The following is a 23,502-nucleotide window of genomic DNA, read 5'->3' on the forward strand; positions in this document are numbered from 1 at the left end:
GACAAAATGGCGCACGAGTCAGGCAACAGCACCAGACAGGCAAGGCCGAGAAACAGCAACGGCAGTTTACCGTGATACGTTTTCCTAAATGGAGCGTCGCGTTAGTTCTGGCAGGCCACGAGAGTCATGCCGCTCCGGCCGAATCAGCTGATGGCTCAGCTGAGTGATGTTCACCTACCACAGTACATTCACATAACAGGGCGGTCTACTTAAACAGCCTCCCTCTACTCATTTGGCTGCTCCTCCTGCATGCAAGCTTGCTGCACGTTGCTTTGTAAATCCCCTCCACCACCCCAGCTCCATCCCTATGTGTAAAATTTTTTTTTGCATTGCTGCTGGATCTGTTCTGTGTTTACCCCTCTAGGGGCGTTCGGCTGCTGGCCTCCCGGCCTTATCCACGCGGGCTGCGTGGTTGGCGGGAGAGCTCCCAGAACAGAGCCATACCGCCAAACAGAACTGCATTGCCTTTAATGTTAATAAAGATCTTACTTTGATGACAGTGGTCCTGACAGAACCCTGTTTCTGTTGACCGAAATTAGAAAACAATAATGAATTAGCACAGCATTGCTAACTGAGGCAGTGATTGTTCATTAATGCGGTGGTTCAGAAAGCACTCTGTGAAATGTAGGGCCACACAGATGGATTAGAAATTTATAAAAAGAAAACCAAAACCAGACATCTGTGTATTGGGAGATGAGGCATCTATGACTCATCTATGAATATGTGAAATTCTCTCAATGATTTGAAGGTAAATCAAAAAACTGAGTGGTACTTGATAGCAGGCAGAATGGTGAGAATGGCAAAGTACTTTCAAAAATGCATTTTATCACATTCAAATATGTGTTTGATTAACAAAAGAAAAGTAACAAGACTGAAAAATAACTGAATTAGGAGGACATGCTGTACATACACTTCTGAAAGCTAAGCCTCCAGTGAGTCACATGGGCAGTTCAGACAGGAAGTCACATGGGCAATCGTTCACTGCCAATTATGGCGCAGTATTAGGATCTGTCATGTGGAAGGATTCATTAAGAAAATTCCAGCTCTCTGTTTAATCTGGCTTTTGTCCAGCAGAAATATTCCTGTGACAACCACAAGGAGAAGAACTCATGCCTTCAGTCTAGAGTCAGCATATGGCCAGTCTCTCATAACCTTTCATTAAGCTACAGCCCAACCAGTTTACAGTGACTCAGACACATTATTATCAGTTTAGGATACCCTTAACGCCATAGATGTATAGTCTTTGCATGTGTAAAGCAATAAATATTACAGGAGCAAACACAATCAAAAATGCATTGCATGTATACATCACAATCCTGTGGTACACCATGAAATGTAACACTGAAAAGTGAACTGAAAACAAACCATGATTTTGCCCTTAATGAGTCCACTCACGCCAACAGCATTGTGATTGACAGGTTTCCACCGTAAGAGGTTTCCATAGAAACACAAGGGTATAGTTTCTAGGCTAGCCATGAATTAATACTGTGTCAGCACTGTTACTTTTATTTCAAAGGCACAAGATGGATGACACAGTGTGCACCAGTGGCTATGGTTCAGGGAGGTTCATAACCCCATTGGTTGCTCAGGAGCATCAGTTCACAGCTTGCCTGTTCCTCCTGTATGAACACAGTGGCTCTGGAAGCTCTAAGGGATTACAGTCTGATCTTCACACACACACACACACACACACACACATCCACAAGCAGTCGATGTTACACCACGGCCAATGTGCACAGGCAGTTAGAGAGAAACAGAAGTCTTGGGGTAGAATGTGTGGATGTGAGGAAGGCACCATGTTATCCTAGTTCCACAACTACTGTAACATCCCTACAAAAGCTGTGTAGACATTGTCAAGAACATTCTGTTGCGAAAACATTCTTTTCAGCAGTATGATGCTCAAAGCTCAGTTCTCAGCTATAATTATATGGCTTAATTGACTGTGAAACTAATGCTGACATATCCAAAAGTAATTCTCAGTTTCAAAATACAAATCCTTTAAGAACCAGACTATTTGTCTTCTTGACAATTAACTCTCAGGAACCTACTTTTTCTGTGTATTTCGCTAAGTGCTTGGTGTCAGAAGAATGCAAGAACAGAATATGTTCAAGACTCCAAATGCCATTTTCAATTTGAAAGGTGATTTATTATGAGCTTTTGCTCCATCAACAATCAACAGCAAAAGAAGGGACTTGTTTACATTTTTACTTCATGCCATTAATAAACTGGCTGAATTGCATTGACATGTTGTGGATTTGTTTTTAACCAAATTACTCAGAAATAATCAAATATGACTAAGCCAAACAAAAACACACAACAAAAATCTCTGCGCTAATAATTCAGCTCCCTAGCAATTTGATTGTCATATTACAGCCTGCTATATGCTAATTTTGGGGGGCATTTGAAGAAATGTGCTAAAAACTTTGTAGCAATACAGGTCAAACTACACAGAAAATAACAAATAGGCCTAGTGATTTTGATTCATTTACTGTGCAAAGCAAATAACCAGCTGCATACAGAAAACTCTGCCAATCTGTTGTTAAGCTGCTCACAAGTCACAAAGATGTAAGAAATATCTAAATCAAATATCAGAAACCAGTTTTGAGGAAATGCCATGGTACAGCTCTCTTTACTGGAATCCATGTGTATCTTCAGTAGGTGTAGTAGTAAACTATACCTGTCATCAAGTCTCCTCAGTGTTAGAGTCCAAAATCATGCTCCAGCAATAAATCATACTGCAGACGAGGCGACACTCAAATTACACGGGCAGTGCAATCTAAGCTGTAGTGAACCAACCGCTGTCCTCTAATGAACATGCAACCATCTGCCGCCCTTTTCCACTCTCCAGCCCACCAGCTGAGCTCCACTGTGCCGTGTTTCATGCACAGCTGGCGCAGGCAGACTGCAGGCGCTAGACGTGCGTTCAAGACGGCGACCGTTTGCTAACGTTCGCGAACATATTGAAACATATTCAAACTTCTTTCTGTTCGCCGCGAATGTTAGCTAACGTTACCTAACAGTCTGAAAAGGTAGTGTGCCGCGAACAAAAATGGCTGCTAACAGGTAAGACACTGACAGAACAAATAAGTTGACGATCATTTGGCTGTTATAATTGACTTTGATCAATGTAATATTTCTTCTGACCTTTAAAAAAAAAAAAAAAAAACCCATGTACGCCTAAGCAGAAAATCAGCTGGCTAGCATTGTTAGACCTAATCTAGCTTGCTTTTTTGGCACTTCTGTTAACATTGGCCAAGTTGCTTTTCTTCGTTTAGTCACATCCATTTTTATTTCAAATGCGTTGGTGGCGAACTAAATGGAATGCTCATTTAAAATCGTTCAACAGTATCTGTTGGCCGCAAACATAGTTCGCCACAAACGTTTGTCATCTTGAACGCACGTCAGATAGACAAAAGTAGTTGCTAGTACATGATGAGGTCAGAAAAACCTTCCTCCCTCGGTGAATACATGGTCAACCACTTATATGGGCACCAGTCTGGTGGTCTGCCAGTCACTGACAGCGGTAGCATGGCCAGGAATGAACTGATGTCAGTGAAGGACGTCATCAGTTAGTGCTTTAGCCAGATACACTGCCTGAAAGGCCCCATTAAACATAAAAGCATCCTGTTCGGTCCAGAATTAATACATTTGTATATTTGTAATTGCCTTATAGTTAGGCTACTATACTGTAGTGCTACAGACCATAGAAAATAACAAAAAATATTAACTTGCACATTCTGTTTTGAAATCAATAGCATTAATTATTTGCATGTGCCTGATTTGACATACACTACATGGCCAAAAGTATGTGGATCCCTGACATCCAACATCTCATCCAAAATTATGAGCATTTATATGGAGTTTGCCTACGCTTTACAGCTATAACAACCTCTACTCTACTGGGAAGGCTTTATACTAGATGTCGCAGCAATGCTGCAGGGATTTGCTTCCATTCAGCTAAAAGAGCATAGGCCTGGCTCGCAGTTGGCTTTCCAATTGATCCCAAAGGTGTTGGATGGAGTTGAGGTCAGGGCTCTGTGCAGGCCATTCAAGTTCTTCCACACCGTTATTGACAAAACCATTAATTTATCGAATATAATTTAACATCAAAAGCAGGAATATAAATATATTATATTGACAAGACTTTAAAGATCACTCATCTTTGTAAATGTGTGAAGTTGTTGGCGTGGCATTTGGGATAACAGTTCATAGCCAATTCCTGGAAAGTACAAAGCTGAAACACAATAGGCAACAGCTGCTGTGCATTAACCTATGGACTGTCTCTTTATTTCCTATAGAAAGAAAAAACTGATTAGTTAATTTTTCAATAATTCAGTGCATCAGGCAAAAGATGAAAGTGAATTGTTTTGGTATTTTAATTAATGATTGAACTCTTCAAAGGGAATCAGAACTTGAATCAGATTTTGTTTCTATGCTGTGACTATTGAGGCTGACTACAAGTATATGAGCAAATTCATTCTTGGGGACCATCATTAATATGCTAAATAGGTTGTTGTAATATTACACACTGGGATGGTTTTATCTAGTCTGATGGTGCTAGTCTGCACTGAAGGGGGACATTTTGCAATGATGACATGATCTGGCATGCCAAATTTGCAGAAAAATTAAGACAAAAAAACCTACATGAAGTAAGTGTTGCACTGATGTAGTATGTGTCCTATGCTGTGCTAGTGTACGGATCCAAATTAAGCTAGGGATATAGCTTTTGTGGTGTAATATTGCATATTTTTGCTCAGGTCAAGTCCAATACAGGGTACTATTACTATATACCTATCATTATATAGTGGACTTGCAATCAAACGACTCACACGTGGTTTAAAGCGCACAGTCTCAGCTTTCATTAAAGGGTATGTGTCTGTACATTTTGCTTTCATCTCATGGAAATTACAGCACTTTTTATTCATAAAGGCTTCAAAAAAAAAACGTGCCTTTAAAGTCCTCATTAAGATACAACCCTGAAAAAATCTGAAGGATGCTGAACGAATGATAATTTAATTATCCCTGATGATGGTGAGAATGACATAAAAATGAAAATATGTTGCGAATGATTCAAACAGATCACACAAAATGTAGAGAACAGCCCAGTGCTTAATTCAGCAAAATTATACCGCAAAATATACTACGACTACGAAAAATCCAAACCTTATCCAAATCACTTATCTAAATACACTAATTTAAGATACAACCTACATTGCTTTATGAAAGAAAATTCCATCCTAGACAAGAAGAGTGCAACTTTTAATGTGGGTCTTTTCAATTTTGTGGCAGGCGCTCACGTATTTACATTTTGTCAAACTACCCTCAAAGCAGCGAGTCCGTATTAAGCCATTTCATAAACATGACTTTGGCTGCGGTTTATGTAACGAGTCAGAAGCACTCGATTTGAGATTTGAACCCCTGCCTCTCGCACGCCCAAAGACTCCTAAAAACAAACGCATTACCCGTCAGCTAAAGGCGAAATCACCCCTGGCTGAGGGCAACGCGGATTTGAGTTTTGCCCGATAATCTCAGAATGCAGACATTTCCTGCAGCGCATGCTAATCTCCGTTAAATCCCTTGCAAAGCCAAGTAAGCGCTATTTATCATGTTTGTAATATGAAATACGAAATATATGTCTGTAAACTATAAATGCAGGATAAAAAAAAAACACTAATGATATACTTTTTCAAGCTCAGACAAAACCACAGGCAAATAAATGTATCATTTTGTACACTCTGGTGCTGTGGATAAGGTGTCATATATCTTTAATTTCATGACAAGCATGAGAGTTTAAAAACCACAAATGTTTCTTTTGGATTTGTATCCATGCTCCATGCTTATGCAAAGACCAGTGCTTCAGTCCTGGAGATGTGTTCCATCTCCCGGTGGAAACTGGATTAAGATATCCAATTTTATTTGAAAATGATATACTGTGTAGTTTTATATATAACAAATAAAAATGCATCACTTAATGTGCAACATGAGTGATATAAAATATAGAAACATATTTCACGCAGCACAGGTTATGTAGAGGCAATGACAATGAATCAAGCTGTGTTTGGAATATATTTGGAATATATCACTATCATAATAGACATAAGTAACAACACATGCATTTAACGAAGTGGGGCCTTTAAAATGATTAAATGTCCAAAAGTGAAAAAAACTGAAAAAAATGTGATGTAGCTATTCATTTTGCATCAAACTCTTTTTGAAAAGTTGACCTATTTTTTCACCTGCGAATACAGGGTACTCCTGTTAGAGCAAACTGCACATTTTAGAATGAAATGTAGAAACATTCATTGATCATTTCTTTAAGGGATCGATGTATGTACGCCTGTACAGAACCTTGGCCAGGTCCAGCACCGTGGTCATGTGTTTGCTGCAGAGATGAAATGGTAAACTTCTGCAGCTGTGGTTACTGGAAACAGAGATAGAAATATATTGAGTTTATGTCTGTGAGTAACCGCATGAAGAATTTTCCAGCACCAGTCGTTCAGTCACCAAATGGAATTGTAATTGAAAACAGTGGAAAACAAGTCTAAAATCCATAGAACTAGAAACGGTGTTCGCCACGTTGTCATCTTTGAAAGCCACAGGTACTCCTGTTATACCTGCTGAAGTGTCTCGTCCCAGGTGCCACGCATTCCAATGTGACTGTTACATCATCAGAGTGTACACCAAAACACGCAGAGAGACGTCGCACACAGTCCTCAACACACAAAATAAACCGTAACGCGTAAAAAACCACAAACAGAGAAAGGTGTGGCCTGAAAAGTGTGGCGTCTGCTGGACTGGAGGCAGGAGTGTTTTTGTTTGAGCAAGTGCGCTCGCTCGTTGCAAAGAACTTGTTTGCCTGTATCTTTACCATACTTTGCGATACTCACTTTTTTTATATGATTAAGGAAATATAACATAAACAAAGAAGGAATATAAAAAATGAAATAGTGGATTGCGGAATATCATTATACTTTATTTATTCAGTATTTTGGAAATAGTAAATGTGTTAATGTAGCCCATATTTTAAATATTACAGATTTGTGTGTGTGTGTGTGTGTGCGAGAGAGAGAGAGATATGAAACCATAGACTGCAGCAATAAGAGTGATCTTCTCATTTTAAATGGTTTTCTACCACATTTATCTTGCATGCACATTTTCAGTTTCAATTCAGTTTAAGCAAATATGAAAATTGCCAATAACGTTCAGCGTCAGGTTTCAGAAGTCAAGCATGTGTAAAGAGCTGAGAAGAGCAAATTTACAAAACGAGCATTTTGCCACATAAATATTTCTGCAGTGGTTTCTGATAAGCTATCCTCTAGAGCCACAAGAAAAACAGTGGAAGAAGAAAGGCTCAATACAACAAGATGAAGAGCTATTGTATCTGTGATCCTTTGATCCATAACACAGACCTATAACATGATTACTGATGGTGACTACAGCTGCTCCCCAATCAGCACAGCTTCCTGTGTCCACACTATTCTTCCCCCCTAAGGAAAACCTCTCATTTGCTCTTAAGACACTTGCTTTCCTTCCTATTCCTAAACCATAAAAAGCACTATATTCTGCATCAAAGGACCACGTACTGTACTTCTGTCCCATATCACCTTTCACTCTTGAAGAGTCAAACTGCTCTACTGTTAGGAGGCTGTGAGTTTGTATGAGTTGAATTTGAAAAAATCATTTGAAAAGAGAGGCTTCAACTGCCAACCACCAAGAGTGTGGATTACCTGGACACGACAAGCGGTAGAATGAGCATCTTCAGCATCCTCATTAGCAGCTCCCCTGGGAACTGGAAATATTTCACCTCCTACAAAAGAGAACAAACAAAGAAATCAGACAGGACGAGAGGCAAGCAACACAAACAAAATGCACTTTTAAAAAAAAGATTGAATGGCTGACTACAGTCATCTGTGATATCCATGACAACGAGATCAAAGAATAGCCGAGAGTAAACCTCCGCGATGCCAGAGATGGCTTTAATACTGACTGACCTCAGACCAGTATGTGTAGCGTCAAATAATCGTAATGGAGTCAGTGCTTTTCTCTGGTGACCTTTGACCTCCCCTTGGATTGGCTATGCAACACTTTGAGGTCAGAGGGAGATCTATGGTAGTGATGGAATGCCAGTAGGGAAAGGATGGTGCTTCATGACAAGGGACGCATACAAAAGAATTCCATATCTAGCGTTTGTATAGTGTTTTGATTCCCATGTTCCCTGTTTGTGGCTGTTTTGCTATTATTTGATGCTGTGGCATTCTGAATTAGACAAGCTAATAATAAAATCAAAGAATTGAAATGGCTAACGAATACATTGGCAGTACAAATGGATAGAAATGGGTCGAAGCATTTGCCCTGAGAACCTTGCCAAAACAAGATACAGATCTGACTAGCTGAATAAATCTTGGATGACTCATTATGCCACATTAATCAACTGATTCGACATGCGCTGTTTTTACGGGGTAACACTGGGTAATAAATTTGTTTTGCTTTAGTTTATTAAGAACATTTTGGTGTTGTATAAAGGAACTAGGAAACAACCTCTGAAAACCTGTCCTCACTTTGTTAAGTGTGTAGAATAAAATGACACCATATTGATATGGGTACGGTATTCCACAGTTCTTCTTTGAGCTGGGCTGATTTTTGCATTATACAAAAATTTTCAGCATGGACTGTAAGAACAAAAACATTGCGCAACTAAAGATTTTGCAATACTAGTGCCTCCCCCATGAAAATGGCCCCATCCCCTTTTCCCTCTCCCTCTCTACTCCCTTTGCAAAGAGCGGAGAAATATTGAGATAAGTTCTGGCTGCAGAAATGGAAATATCATGCTGCACAGCACAGCCCTGCAGGGTGAGAAAGCTTCTGGCATGTTTCTTTCCTCAGGACTCAGGCCAGAGTCAACACACCTGCTGATGGCAAACAGAATCAGCCTCGTTTGAGAGAGGGAGCAGAGCAGAGAGGGAGGGAGCATTTACACGTGAATGCACTTTGGATGAGAAAACATTGTAATCTGGGGAGGGGGGGTTACACACCAGGTTAGTTCAGCAGCTGCAGACATTTAAGGCCCTGTTTTGGTGAGAACACAAGTTAAAACGCACCTGGGCACAAAACAGAACACAAGACTACTTTTGGCCTGAGCCAGGTTTGGTAGGTTCATGGTCCGCAATTAACTTGTTCGAGCCATCATGGATTGGGCAGCACAACAGGGGGTGTGTCAATAGAAACAGTCAGCACTGTGCAAGTTTGGTGTTGAATAATGCATTTAAACCAACCCAGATTAGGTTGTAACTCAAACGCTGTACTATTTTGGTGGCATTATGAATGCTTTATAAATGCATGAACAAAACAGATGCAGGAAACATTTTGTTTATTTTATTTTGACTATTTGACATCTGTACGGAGTTTATAGTGTACGCTACTAGAATGAGAGACCAAAAGAAGGTGGGAGACCGGCTCTACACCCTTTAAATAGTGTCAGACAGGCATTTGTTAAAATCATGGCTACTGACTCCATACATTGAGCCCCGATGCTGATGCTGTGACTAATGGTAGATTGTACGTAGGTAGTCTTTCCAAGAAAGTTGTATCCTCTTGTTATGGCGGAAAGGTTACATTGAACTATCCGTTACAACGATGGGCACTATTTTCCGGAAACAGTGTAGCAGGGTGCACGGGCACAGCTAATGGCATGGCGTATATGTGCGCTAAGCATGGCTATTGAATGTTGGCGAGGCGAGGCAAGGAGGGCACAGCTCAAGGCGTGTGGTGCAAGTTAAAAATGGGCTGGATTATGAATATATGAATACATTATCAGTGTGTGTGTTGGGGCTGAATTCACTCATAGCCAACTTGTGGCTGTGAGTGAATTGGCTGTGAACTACCGTTGAAACATAGTCAGCTGTCAAAGTCAAGAGGCTCGACAACATCCTCGTAATCGGCTGATGAACAATTAGCTAGTGCAGCATGTTCAGAATTTGGATTTTCGACCATACCTTCGTCCACGTTAAAGGTAGAACATCTGTTGTCTCTACTTGCACCACTTGGACGAGCTTACTACAAAAAAAATAGACTCTTCTGCAGCGACTGCGGCAGATGGATGTCATTCCGTCTGTTGCACTGAAACGTCTCCTAAGATAAAGCACGGGCACAGATCAAGGTGTGAGGACGTCAAAACGCTTTCAGATTATGTTCACCAGTGCCACAAAACGCAGTGACAGGTCAGTTTGTCGTACTCTATCGTTGTGAAGGGAGGGCGCAAAAAGTATTGAAAGCAATAACAGACGACAGTTCTAGTGGAAATGAAATTATTTCTTGTTAAATGAAATTTTCTCAGAACAGCTGTATTTGCATAAATGAGTTGCTTATTTCATAAAGCCCTTTTTTTGCTCATCTTTGTCAAGGGTGCCAATCATTTTGAAGCTCACTACATCATCGTCATCATGGGGCTTAAAAACATGGGTATTCACAGCAGTGTGTCAAGTAACCTGTCACTACACGTTGTGACTACAACCTAGCAGGTTCAATTGTGTTTGTGCAGCTCACGTCTCAAGAGTAATTTCTTTCCAGTGCTCTCATTTCTGCGTGTCATGCTCAGTCCTCCACAGATAAGCTCTGCTTCATATTGCGGCAGGACTGAAACGCCACAAGGGGGAAAAAAATAGGAGAAACCTATCAGATCTTGTCCTAATAGAGTTTCCAGTCTGAATTTCCCCCGTGATAGTGGAGACTTAAGGAAAAATAAGCAAAGGGAGACCAAGGGGAAAAGAAGAAGAAAAAAAAAAACAGAGAAAAAGAGAGCGAAAGATAAAACAAAACAGAAGCATGATAAAGAGCTTTTTTCTGTACTGCATTATGGAGGGGCGGCTTAGACAGCAGTTTAAGAGCAGGATCACAGTTAGCAGAAGGCTGGCGGGTGTGTAAGAGGAAGTGCATATAGCAGGAGTGGCGGCTGCAGCTGGTGTGGGGGCCAAAGTCAACGACAAGTCAATAGGGCAACCAATCATAGGGCGCTCGCTTCAAACAAGCATGTGAAGTGCTTCAAGCGAGCAGCAATACAAGGATTATATTTTGGTTTCACGGAGGTGTGGATGTCTAAAATGAACAACTGCGGCAGTAAAAAAAAAAGTAGCAAAACCTTTACAGTAAATTTACGAAAACATTTACGGTAAATGAAACAAACAGAAACCAAACTTACGTACAAACGTACATGGAGTATATGTGCCCGTGAGCCACACGTGAGACTCCCCAAACAAAATTATCTTTAGACGTTGTACCCCATTAAACATTTACGTAGCAGGGGTATGAGATGGAGAAGAAGAGAGCAGGTTCACAAACAAGACGTATTCAAATGATTTTGGACGGCTAAATCGGATAAAATAGCCAAATTTCCTGCCAGCTATTTCCCATTTTCACTGGAGTGCCCAGTGATCTTGAAGCTGTAGAGATTCACGGTCCTTCACAAATGAACAGAAGCAGAGATGTGTAGGCCTACATCCCCCACTGTGGAAGAGAGGTGTGCAGATGTACAGTCATCCTGGCAACGAGCTGACACTGAAACATAATTGAGTTATGCAGCAAGACAATGACCGAAAGAACAAAAGAAAGTCCGCGTTTGAATGACTGAAAAGAAACAAAATGGAAGTTTTTGAGTGTCATAGTCGATGTCCTGACTTGAACCCAATTGAGATGCTGTGGTGGGACCTGAAATGAGCAGTGTTAGTGCTGCTCAAAAACCAATTTGTTTGAATTAAATCAGTTCTGCAAAGAAAAGCGGATGAAAATTCCTCCACTGATGTGAAAGACTGATATCAAATTGGTATCAAATTATAGGAAGGGTTGCAGTTATTGCTGCTGAAGGTGGTGCCGACCAGTTATTAAGTTTAATGGGGCAATTACTTTTTCACTTGGGTGATATGGGCGTTTGATAACCTTTTTATACAATAACTGAAATAATATATATTTTTAAAAATGCGTTTTGTGTGTAATCAGGTTTCCTTTCTCTAAGATTACATTTTGCCTAAAACATTCAGTATGACAAATATGCAATTGTAGACTAAATCAGGAAGGGGGGAGTACTTTTTCAAGGACACTGTAGCTGCAGTGGGACTTGAAATATTGTATGCAATCTACACTTTAGCCAGTATGTGGGTATTAAAAATGAACCAAACCATACCTTGAGATATAAACTGCAAGTGGTACCACAGGCATAATTTAACCACCACACTCTTAACACAGAATGTAGTGTCATATATCATTCAGAACTGAACATAATCCTTTGTTTGAATAGATTAATATTACTGCATTAGACAAGCCTGAAAAACATCCTTAGCAGTACACACCCAGGGTGAACACAGAACAATGGGCAATAGCTGAGTTAGGGATTATTGTGTTATTATGATCAAATACGTCTGCAGCTCAGATGACAAACATATGTTGCAGCGAAAACCTTTTCAAAAATATGATTTATTTTAATTGTATTGAATGTCCCAGGTGGTGCAGGTTTCAGCACAGTAGAATACACAGTTCTTGAGATTAAGACTAGAGGCACATGGTCTTGAAAAAATGCATCGCTGGGTCATAGTGTTATACTAAGGCTATGAGCGTAAAGCTTGTTTTGAACGTGAAACAGTGAATCTGACACCGTTTAATACGCAGTAACTGAAACTTTCTGTGAGTACCCAGAGATTTTTAAAGTTAGTGACCCTGCCACCTAGTGGAGCAATTGCACGGAAGAGTGCTGCTTGACCTGATGTCTATTAAAAAATATTGTTCAAGTAATTCAAGTTGCTGACTTAGTGTCATCACGGTGGTGCAGTGTGTAGCGCTGTTGCCACACAACATGAAATTTCCTCCCACAGTCCAAAGACATGCAGGTTTGGTTAATTTGGAGAGTGTAAATTGCCCATAGGTTTGAGTGTGTGAGTGAATGGTGTGCGTGTGCCCTGCGATGAACCGGCGAACTGTCCAGGGTGAATTCCTGCCTCTCGCCCAATGCATGCTGGGATTGTCTCCCGCACCCCCCGCGAGCCTGACCACAAATAATTGGGTATAGATGATGAATGGATGGATTATAGACTTAAACAATACTTGTGCTTTTAAGAACACATATCCAGAGTTTGTAAAAAGTATTTTCGTTGAAGGACAGCTTCAAGAAAATGATGAATTCAATGCTAGGCCTTGTGCCCTCAGCAAGGTCTGAGGATAAAAATTTACCTTGAATACTTTGGCAAAGATTTGAACACTTGTAAGAAGATGTTTTTAAAAACATTTTTTTTTTACTATAGGTGGGTAGGTCACAGCTTTAATCCAGACAGCGTGGGACTATGCCAAGTCTGCTGTCTGTTTGTGCCGTGTACAAAAATCAACATGTATCTTCATCCTGAGATTTGGAAGTAAGGCTTGCAGCTTTCCAGTGTCATCCATGACATCCATTTTATGTTTCTGAAAGTAACGCTGATGTTCTCCACCACTGTCCATCTCTCTGGATAAGAGCACCTGCCAAATGGTCGCAATGTAATGGAATGTAATGGGATTATTGTTACAATTATATAATTACAATGAGTATGAGAATGATTGACATGAAAAGCGCTGAAGAGTGTTTGGTCCCCATTGGTTCCTCGACTGATAGTCAACTAGACAGGTGTCACAAAAATCCTTGACCTTTCGCATTGTTTCCTTTCTCAATATCCCTCCTTTCTCCACCCCCCAGCCCGAAAAAATAAAATAAAAAAATGGGCATTTCAATTTATTTAAAAACATAGGCCTTTTATTTTCAATGTATTTTAAATGCTTAAGGCTAAGCACCACTCTTGGTTAATATACAATTACTAAGAGCATTTGTGTGATTGAATGCTAATCCCTGGCACTTAGAGTAAAGGGCTACTCTTTATTTTTAGAAATATTCTGGAACATGAAAGTTTTGGCGTGGCAAACATTTAAAAGCCACTTTTTTTTTTTTGAGGTGTTCATCGAACACAGCAGATCCAAGGAAAACACACACCGCTCGACTCCACTGGAAATCATGGAGAACGGGTCTTAGCTGCACTGTGTCACACTCGCTACGGACATCTGTGTCCATCTTCCACTAGCGCACTGTTTTCACCGCTGACGTTACAGCATCGCCTGTGCTGGCCTCCGTGTTACGTATGACCTGCTTCCAATCAGGCCAGTGCCACGCTGTCATCACCAATCTGCCGACGCTCGGGCAGAGAAAGATAAATGCAAATAATCTGCGGGTGACAGAGCCGGAAAAACAACCCCCAGCCCTCAGGAATGCCCTCTCAATGCCGACTTCCAAAGGTAATCTCTCATGGAAAACCATAGTGACCAAAACAACAACAACAACAACAACAATAATAATAATAATAATAATAATAATAATAATAATTTGAGTTGATGCAGTCGGAAGTATAATGGAAAAAGAAAGGAATGCCACTCGACAAGGCAAGGGGCGAGTTTTTAGGAGGATGGATGATGGAAGCTTTAGAAACAGAGGTGGTGTGTGGCACAGCCGAATCGAGGAAGCAAGGGCAGACTGACCTGCTCAGACAGACGCCGTGTCCGCAGGAAGAAGCCCAGCAGGCACCCTATGACCACAGCGAGCACGGAGAGGATCAGGAGTCCGTTCTGCTTGCACACGTTCTTCACCCGGCCCCACACGGCATCCAGTGCCACCGCCATCATGGAAAACCCAGTCTGGACAACAACAAAAAAATCAATACCCCATGTATATAAAAAAAAAGGACAATCCAAATGGTGGGAGAAAAAAACAAAAACAAAACAGAAAACGGCAACAAGGAGGGTCAAAGTAGAGTTCCGGCACGAGTGGAGGCGATCTTAGATTCCCCCCTCTGTGTAAAGCACTTTTGGCTTTTGAACCGGACAGCTCTCTATCTGAACTGGACTGAGGAGATCGTCACACTTTCCAGGCATCTCCGTCGACCCCGCCCACAAGCGGGCCACGCCCAGTTCGGTTGCCTCACCGGCAGAGGGCCCGTGACAGCTGGCGGCATTGTCCGCGGGCCCTAACACCAGCAATCCTATTAGGGGACTCTGCATTAAAGGGGTCTGAGGCTGGATTAAGCATCTCAGCCCAATTGAACAGAGGATTGCTTCAAACAACAAAGAAAGCACGGATGAGCAATGAAAAGGTGAAAAAAGCAGTGTGAAAGTAAGTCGATGCCGTAGAGTGGCGGGAGATGGGAAGTGGTGACAGTAGACAGGAAGTCACTCTTTTAATTAAATGGCTTTGACTTGAGGACTGGAAGGTGCAATGACATCATACACGTACATACACACAAAAGGGGATGGATTCATTCATTTAGTAAATATTAATCCACATTGTGTGTACAGTCAGTAGTCTTTAAAAACCATTGTGAATCATTGAAAAAACATTAAATGGGCAGTTGTGATGTGCCAGAACTGAAGATGTGATGCTTTCAACTAATATACTGGAGTGACCATTTGTCGGAACACAATAAGAAGCAGAATTAAATTGGTGATGTCACAAGGCCCTTGTTATCTGGCTGCCAGTGTCCTTGGTACTTCTCAAGAATTTCTACTCATTTCACTGGGCTGCGTGACTACCAGAATAGGTATTTCGCTCTCCAAAACTGAAGGTTACATTCATTTATCTCTGGTTATTCTCACCTAACTAAAGGCATACACTACTACTCGAATCTACAATAATTCAAGATAGCGTTTGCGTAACATTTCCCAACACGTACGTTCTTATTTTTTATACTTATTTTAAAATTCAATTAAACATTCACATTCAAGGACGTTTTCACATTAAATGTATAATTTAACACAAGATATACATTGATATGGGAATAGAAATTCCTCTGCTGTTTGGAGTCCTTGAAATATGACATCGTTATTAGCACTAGACTTTGTAATTCGGAAGGGTGAATATCTTGATTCAGTCAAAACACATCTGCGCATAGCAAATGTAAGAAGAACCACGCAGCGCTGTACCTTGTTGCAATGAAGTGCACATTAGATGTGCCGGGGATTTAGCATTTGTAATTATTCCTGCAATGTATGTCTAAATGATTGTCAAGCCCGTGAAAGCTTCCAGTGGATTAGCGGTAATACGAAATGGCTGTACAATCAGAATGATAACAGCGAAGAACAAATTACAGGGTGCATTCCTTCTGAGTGAGTCCACGTTCACTTCGAAAATTTTCTTACTTTAAAACAGGAAATGCTAGAGGAACTGCAGCAGGTTACATATTGTGGTTGTCCTTAGATTTTGTAGCTGTGATAGGAATTTTAAAACACACATTGTGGCTGCAGAGTAGATTTCCAAAAACTTTTGCACACAAACCATAATCCTGACCTTCGGCATGTAATATTTTATATTTAGACACCATCCATTTAATATCGCACACTTAATGTCCCGCGGGAAGCTTAATGTGATGTGTTTACCACTTGTAGACTGAAGTCACACTACCTGTCTCATAGTATCTTCATGCAGTGTATGAGGAGGCTCCCTTTTTATTCAGCATTATTACTGTGCATTGTGTTCAGTTGTGAGATTTAATACACGTCTGAACCAAAACTAAATGCACAGGCTTTGCCTGTCATGAAGAAGGGACATTTTCTCTGTGGCCATTCTGAAGAGAATCAATTTTTTATTTTCGTATTTCAAATAATTACTTACTTCTATCTCTGCATGTATGATAGGTGAAAAAGGTCTACCAACAGATATTGGGCATATAATTATAAAGAATTTTGTTTTTTCAAGAAAATTGGATTTGGTCATAAATTATAAATCTGATTGTTGTAAGCATTTTGAAGTTCTATTGAATTATTTGTTATTAAATCATTCAACTGGACTGCGAAAGAGGAATCAGATACACAGAAAAATGCCACAATATTAGAGACAGAAAAATGAGAAACTAATAGCAATATTTGGTTGATGAGAGCCCGAAAATCCTCTCACAGCAATCCCAATGTTCTCATTGGGTGATCCATAGAGCGAGCAATCAACTCTCGCGGTCCATAATTACGCATATAGTTTGTCAGATTTTCCTTTTCTTGAGAGATTTTTGTCATGAATGGGAACCAATGCAAGGTCAATATTGAGGCGCTCGCAGAAGGTGTGACTATGATTTTTGTTTTCACTTAACTTTTACTATGACCTGTTCAGCAGTGTAATCCAAACACACACACACACACACACAATACAGTCGGATGTTTACCACTTCAAAGAGATCTCACTCAGCAAAGAAGTCTGAGGACATCTTGCAGTTAATCTTGTTTTTGTCATGCTAGTTTCATGAATGAATGAAAGATGTGCCTGCATGTCTCTCTCTCTCTCTCTCTCTCTCTCTCTCTCTCTCTGTGTGTGTGTGTGCGTGTATGCCTTCCTTGTCATCACATGCATCCCCATTTCCCATCATCACTAATCCCTCTCTTTGGCCAATGTATCTTCTCTTTTTGGATTCATCAGGCTGGGATTATCTGGGATTAGACAAACCTCTAGAAGCTAGCATGCATCATTCATTAATAATGATAATGTCTACTTTATGTACCTATTATTCGCATGAGCAAAACGCATAAAATGCATGAAACACGACATGTACTTGTAAATTTACTTTTGAAAAAAGACATAAATAAGACGGAGAATAAGTTTATACTTTTTCGTCAAAAGAAACCAGAAAGAGGATATATTTTGAATGGTGTAGGCAAACAGATCTAAATATCTAATGGTATTTCATAGTATTCCTTCTGCAAGGTGTCAGTATTAGTGAAATGAGTGACTGTCCTCAACAGGGCTCTGCTCAAACATGTCATTCTAGTATACATAATCAGTATTTTACATTGCTGCACAATTTCACTCAAATCATGTTTTGTGAGCACAAGCCTGGCTCCAGTTGACATGTATGGACACATTTAAACCAATAATTTACCATCATGTTTTTTTTTTGGTGAGAAATTCATGAAACAATAACTTAAACCTCCCCCTGGTGGCAGTTATTATTAATGCAGTTCAACTGTCCAAGGTCAGTTTTTTTTAGACATAATAAAAATATGCCTAAAAATAAATGCACCCAATGATCAGTAAGTTTGTCTGAAGGTTTCCACTGTTTTTTTACTCCAAATTCTGAACCCACCATCTGTATGTCACACCAGAAATCATGATTCTTTAGACCAGGCAATGTTTTTCCAATCTTTCATTGTCCAGTTATGGTGATCACAAGCCCACCGTAGTCTAATTTTCCAGTTCTTAACTGACCAGAATAGAACCCCGTGTGGTCTTCTGCTGCTGTTGCTTCAAGGTTTGATGTGTTGTGCATTCATGTTGATGCCCGTTCACATTCACACACACACACACACACACGCAGTTTGACAAGGATAGTGTGGTGTTAGGTAGTTTCCTTACTGGTATCAGGTATCTTTAGTGATTTTAAAGGTTTTAAAAGCTATCTTCAGTGCCCAGACAACAGCAGATTTTTGAGTTTTTGAGTCAGGATCCTACATTAATTTTGAATTACTATTTTTTTCAAATTGTGAAATAGCCAAAGCAATCTTGAAATGCTAGTTGTGTCTCACTATGTCACGACGGGGTCAGCTGTTTTGAAGCATATTAATAAACCGGATGGCTTCTCCCTGAAGGGAGAGACAAAGCTCTGCGATTTGGCAGGCAGTCAGTTCCATGGAGAAATGGAGGTGGTCGAAAGCCTCATTTCAGTCTCAAATAAATCAACCGGGGAGAAAAAAAAAAATATGACAAGAGTAACAATAGAGTGACAGTAGTGGGATTATCCATCGCCTTCACTCTGCAATATTGGCACGTAGCCTATTTTTTCCGGCAGAGCAAGGCTGATCCGGATTGGTGCTCGCTTCATTAGTAGAGCTCTTTCAAAATTATTAAATTGAACTTACCCATCCTTTTAAAATGTTGGCAGACTGCAGAGAAATTAAACACAGGCTGTAAAAGTTCATGACGTTTCACGATGTGCTAAAACCTGAAATCATGAACAGGATAAGATGTTTGTATATTCAAACATTCAGTATTCATTTTTTTCCACATACCTGCATATTTGAAATATATATATTTCACAGTGATTTTTTTTTACAACTGGCTTATGATTAATACATTTAACTTGAAACAACATAAATAAAAAAGACAAAAAAAAAATAAAATAACAAGCACAAAGCATGTATGATTGTAACAATCTTTATAATTTGTTTTACTGTAGGTATTGCTCAGATCTGCTTAATTTCAAACAGATATTTTGTGTTTGCATTGCTATATAGAAGATCACTGCATAAGTGATAATAGGAAAGCTGACATTTATGAAGCAGAATGGCAAATGGGTGGGGGGGGGGGTGCGGGGGGGTGGTGATGGAAGCATTTGTTGACTGGGGAACCGATCACCACAGGACACATTAATAATAATACTGTGAAATTAAAATACCTTATGAAATATACATATTTCTTTAAACTTGAAGTTTGTAGCCCGTGGATGGTTGTGAACTTAAACGACGGCCAGCAGCCGGCTCTGAATATAATTTTCTCTCTAAAGTCAATATTGCAATATTTTTTCTGTTATTCTGACCGACTAGTGAGCTTTGCAAGTGTAAAATAAACTTCTATACCTTTAGACCACCACCTGCCATCTTACCTAAACCATACAAAAGAATGGTGTGTTACAAAATGTTAATCCAATGAGGCTAATTTATTATCTTAAATGTGCATTTCTGTAGGAATGACACAATTTAATTGTTAAATATTTAATATAACATATGTATGAGATTCATTAAATTCAGTTAGCTGGTTCATTTTGCTCTGATTGACAAGGCATGTTGCATAAATCAAGACTTCCAGTTGGGTAGGGTGCAGACCCTTCTTCATACACAATGTTATGACAACCATTCCCCAGCTGCCGCTGGGACTCTGGTTAATCTAGCGCATGTGACCCGAAATCATTTCAATTTGCATTAGCATCTTAATCCCGGTGGGGCTTCAGCAGGCGTTGGACTGTCACAGCCACCTGACTAATTATGTCACGAGTGAAAGGTCTGCAGCACAGGAGAGACTATAATTGGTTGGAGTTTTACAGGGGTAGAGGAAATGGGGAACACCTGTAGCCAGTTAGAGATCATTGGCACTGCAGTGGTGTTTGGTGTCTCGAGCCCTCAACATTGACTTCCAGGCAGATGCTACCTGTGAGACAGACCACGCCCCCCCCAAAAGTACAATCCAATCACTGTGAAGAGGAGGCGGGATCACTGTTTGACGTATGTCCAGGCAAAGAACTCATATGCCCAGAGGGTTTTTTAAAAAAAAAAGCAGTGTGACCGCAGCAGAGCGAGAGTACTCCTGGGGTGAAGAGTGAGTTGCTTAGCACCAGTATGTGTATGGGCTAATCGGCTATTGACGGGAGTGTCCTGGGAGAAACTGTTGAGCAACGTTCTTTTTAACTTGGGATGGTGTGGGACAAATGGGTCAAGTCAAGACAAAGGGGAATTTGCCCCTGACAATCATACGGTTAATGGTCAAATGTAACCCTTAGTCGCTTAGTCAAAAATCAGCCATTTTTCTTTCACAACCAAATCAATACAGGTAAGCCAACGTCGATACTGAGTTTCAAACATTACTATGAAATGCTGTCTTTACTTTACCCAAACATACTGGGACCCAAAAGGTTCACCTTTTGACTGTCTATAGAGCATTATCCCAAAAGGCAACCAGGAGCTTTTTTTTTGGCAAATGTGATACGTGCATTAATGTTTCTCTTAGTTAGCAGTGGTTTCCACCTTGCTACTCTCCCATGAATCCCATTTTTGCCCCGTCTCTTTCTTATTGTGGAGTCATGGACACTGACCTTGGCTGAGGACACAGAGGCCTGCAGTATTTTCCAGGGATCTTTTGCAACGTTCTGAATGAGTTATTATTACGATGCTGTATACAGCTGGGTAGCTTCCTAAGATAGCTGTAATACAAGTCAATTGGGACATGGCACACAGGGTATATTGACAGCCACGGATCTATTTCACATCTTGCCGTGATACAGGTTTGATTGTGGCACTGCGTACTGATGTCCCACTATGCTGCTCCGTCCTCCCTTCCATCAGGTTCGAAACCCAACTGCTCCCCATCGGCAGTTGGCCTGCAGGTGAGCCGACGTGTTCAGCATACTGATTATTACACCGTTGCATCAGTTTCTCAGAAAAGAAAGAAAAAAAAACATGCTCACACACAAACCTTACAGCACAGTCGGTGATCTCCCCCACACCTCCACCTCACCGCTTTCTAAAAGGGAACCCTTCTGTTTCTACCACACACGCACACACACACACACACACACACACACACACACACACGCACGCACACACCACACACACACGTGCACACACGCACGCACACGCACACACACACACACACACACACACACACACACACACACACACACACCCCCACACACACGCCACACATGCACACATGCACACACACACACACACACACACACACACGCACACACGCACACATGCACACGTGCACACACACACACACACACACACACACACACACACACGCGCACACACACACACACACACACACACACACACACACACGCACACACGCACACACACATGCGCACACACACCCACGCGCACACACACACACACGCACACACACACACACAGCACACGCACACCACACACACACACACACGCACACACACTGATGCCAAGCACACAGCACACGTGCACAACACAAAACCACACCCACACCGATTGCCACACGTCGCACACACACTTACACACACACAGCACACAGCAACACTGCAGCACACAACACACACACACATCAGCACACAATGCAGACACGTGCACAACACAGACACACACACCCACACGACAACACACAGCACACACGCACACACAGAACAACACAATTTTACACACGCACACGCACACGCACACGCACACGCACACGCACACGCACACGCACACGCACACACACACACACGCACACTGCATTGGGTGCCAGAAGCTGGCCGAGGCTAACCTAGCAATCTGTTTTACAAGTTTGAATCAATAAAACATGAGAATACCTCGGACACTCCTCATCCCCGGGGTTCTGTCCACTTGAAGATGCCGCTCTTCCACTGGGTGTTCTAGAGGGAATACCAGGAATTTTTTCGCTGAGAGTAATATGAGGAATATAATTCAGACAATCAGTGGATAGTCTTAGACAAGATTTGCAAGAGACAGCTGGAGGTGCACAGGGGACCAGAAACACAATTATCCTCACACTTTTTGGTTAATTTTTTAAAAAATGGCGAAACCATCTTACCAAGAACATTTAACACAATTTTTTAGCACACTCGTAAAATAAATTAACATAAAATATAGTGAAGCCTGCGTAAAAAGGAAGATATATAATAATATTTGTCTATCACGTTACTAATATTGCTTACATTTGCAACACCTACTTCCTGATAACAATGGAACATAAGCTTTTACAACATTTCTTACCATGCATTGTTGGTAGCGTGAAATTTCAACTAATGTTTCCCCAAAACAGCAATACAGTAAATCACTGGATGGGAGGTAAATGTATCATTATGGGTGCTGTGTGCTAATTACAGTAAAAATACAGTAAAATATAAAGAAATACAGTAATTGACACCAATGTTGTGAATGGGAGTGCACTAAGGTGTAATACAAATGATTTACTTATACAAAATATGAATTATACATCAAATAAAATGTATGGCAACCACCACACATCATTAAATTATCCCAGGGTGTTCTTGAAGAAGAGAAACGTGTTCTCAATGGACTTTCCCAGGTTAAATAAAGGATTAAATAAATTAATGCCTTTTGCCCGATCCTATTTTTTATGTTTGCATTAATTAATGTAATGTGCACTGCTGTGTACTATTTTTGTTATGGTATCTTTGAATTATTTATAAATTGAATACTGTTTGAATGAGTCATGGTCTAACTCATTGATTCTGTGTTTTGTGCAGTCTTTGTGTGGGAAGGTACTGGTTCTGTTGATCTTAGAGCCGTAATGACTTTTGGAAATGAAGTCCAAGTGTACTCATTTTTTAAAAATGCACAATTTTTCATTAAACCAAAGTGGCTTTCTGTAAGTGATACACATTCCTAAAATCTGAAGTATAGTGCCTCTCTCCAGCCTGACCATTATAAAAGTTTATAGTCTGTAGTGCACATTTTTATCCATGATATGTTGCCATAGGTTGGTGCTGCAGAGGAACTTTCCTGTTACTTTGGTTTTAGAGGCTACGCGTGTGATTGGAACACTATAAAATTTACAGTACGGGGGACTGCTTGGTAGGGTTGAATTTAAACTGCTTCTGTAATGTCCCTGTCCTTTGACTATAGATCTTTTGATTTTGAAAATGAAAGGGAGGGTTTACATTTTATTTGAATTTTGTCAGGGTTGATGCACAAAAGTGAAACTGCAAGCAGCAGAACTACAGGGGATATTTATTTATGTCGGCCTTGTACTGTGTA

At 40.6% G+C, this 23,502-nt stretch overlaps 1 protein-coding gene across 1 annotated transcript in view; it reads right to left on the bottom strand.

Annotated features, from left to right (window-relative positions):
• Positions 1–14,887, bottom strand: part of LOC135253853 (excitatory amino acid transporter 5-like) — a 27,384-nt gene extending 12,497 nt beyond the window's left edge. Inside the window, exons 1-2 of the mRNA XM_064333661.1 lie at positions 14,539–14,887; positions 7,728–7,807 (exon numbers count right to left, since the gene is read on the bottom strand). Coding sequence (XP_064189731.1) covers positions 7,728–7,807; positions 14,539–14,682 — 224 coding nt within the window. The 5' untranslated portion in view covers positions 14,683–14,887. The remainder of the gene's footprint in view (positions 1–7,727; positions 7,808–14,538) is intronic.
• Positions 14,888–23,502: the final 8,615 nt, after the last annotated feature.

This window comes from Anguilla rostrata, chromosome 4, assembly GCF_018555375.3.
Source record: "Anguilla rostrata isolate EN2019 chromosome 4, ASM1855537v3, whole genome shotgun sequence".
Classification (NCBI taxonomy): domain Eukaryota; kingdom Metazoa; phylum Chordata; class Actinopteri; order Anguilliformes; family Anguillidae; genus Anguilla; species Anguilla rostrata.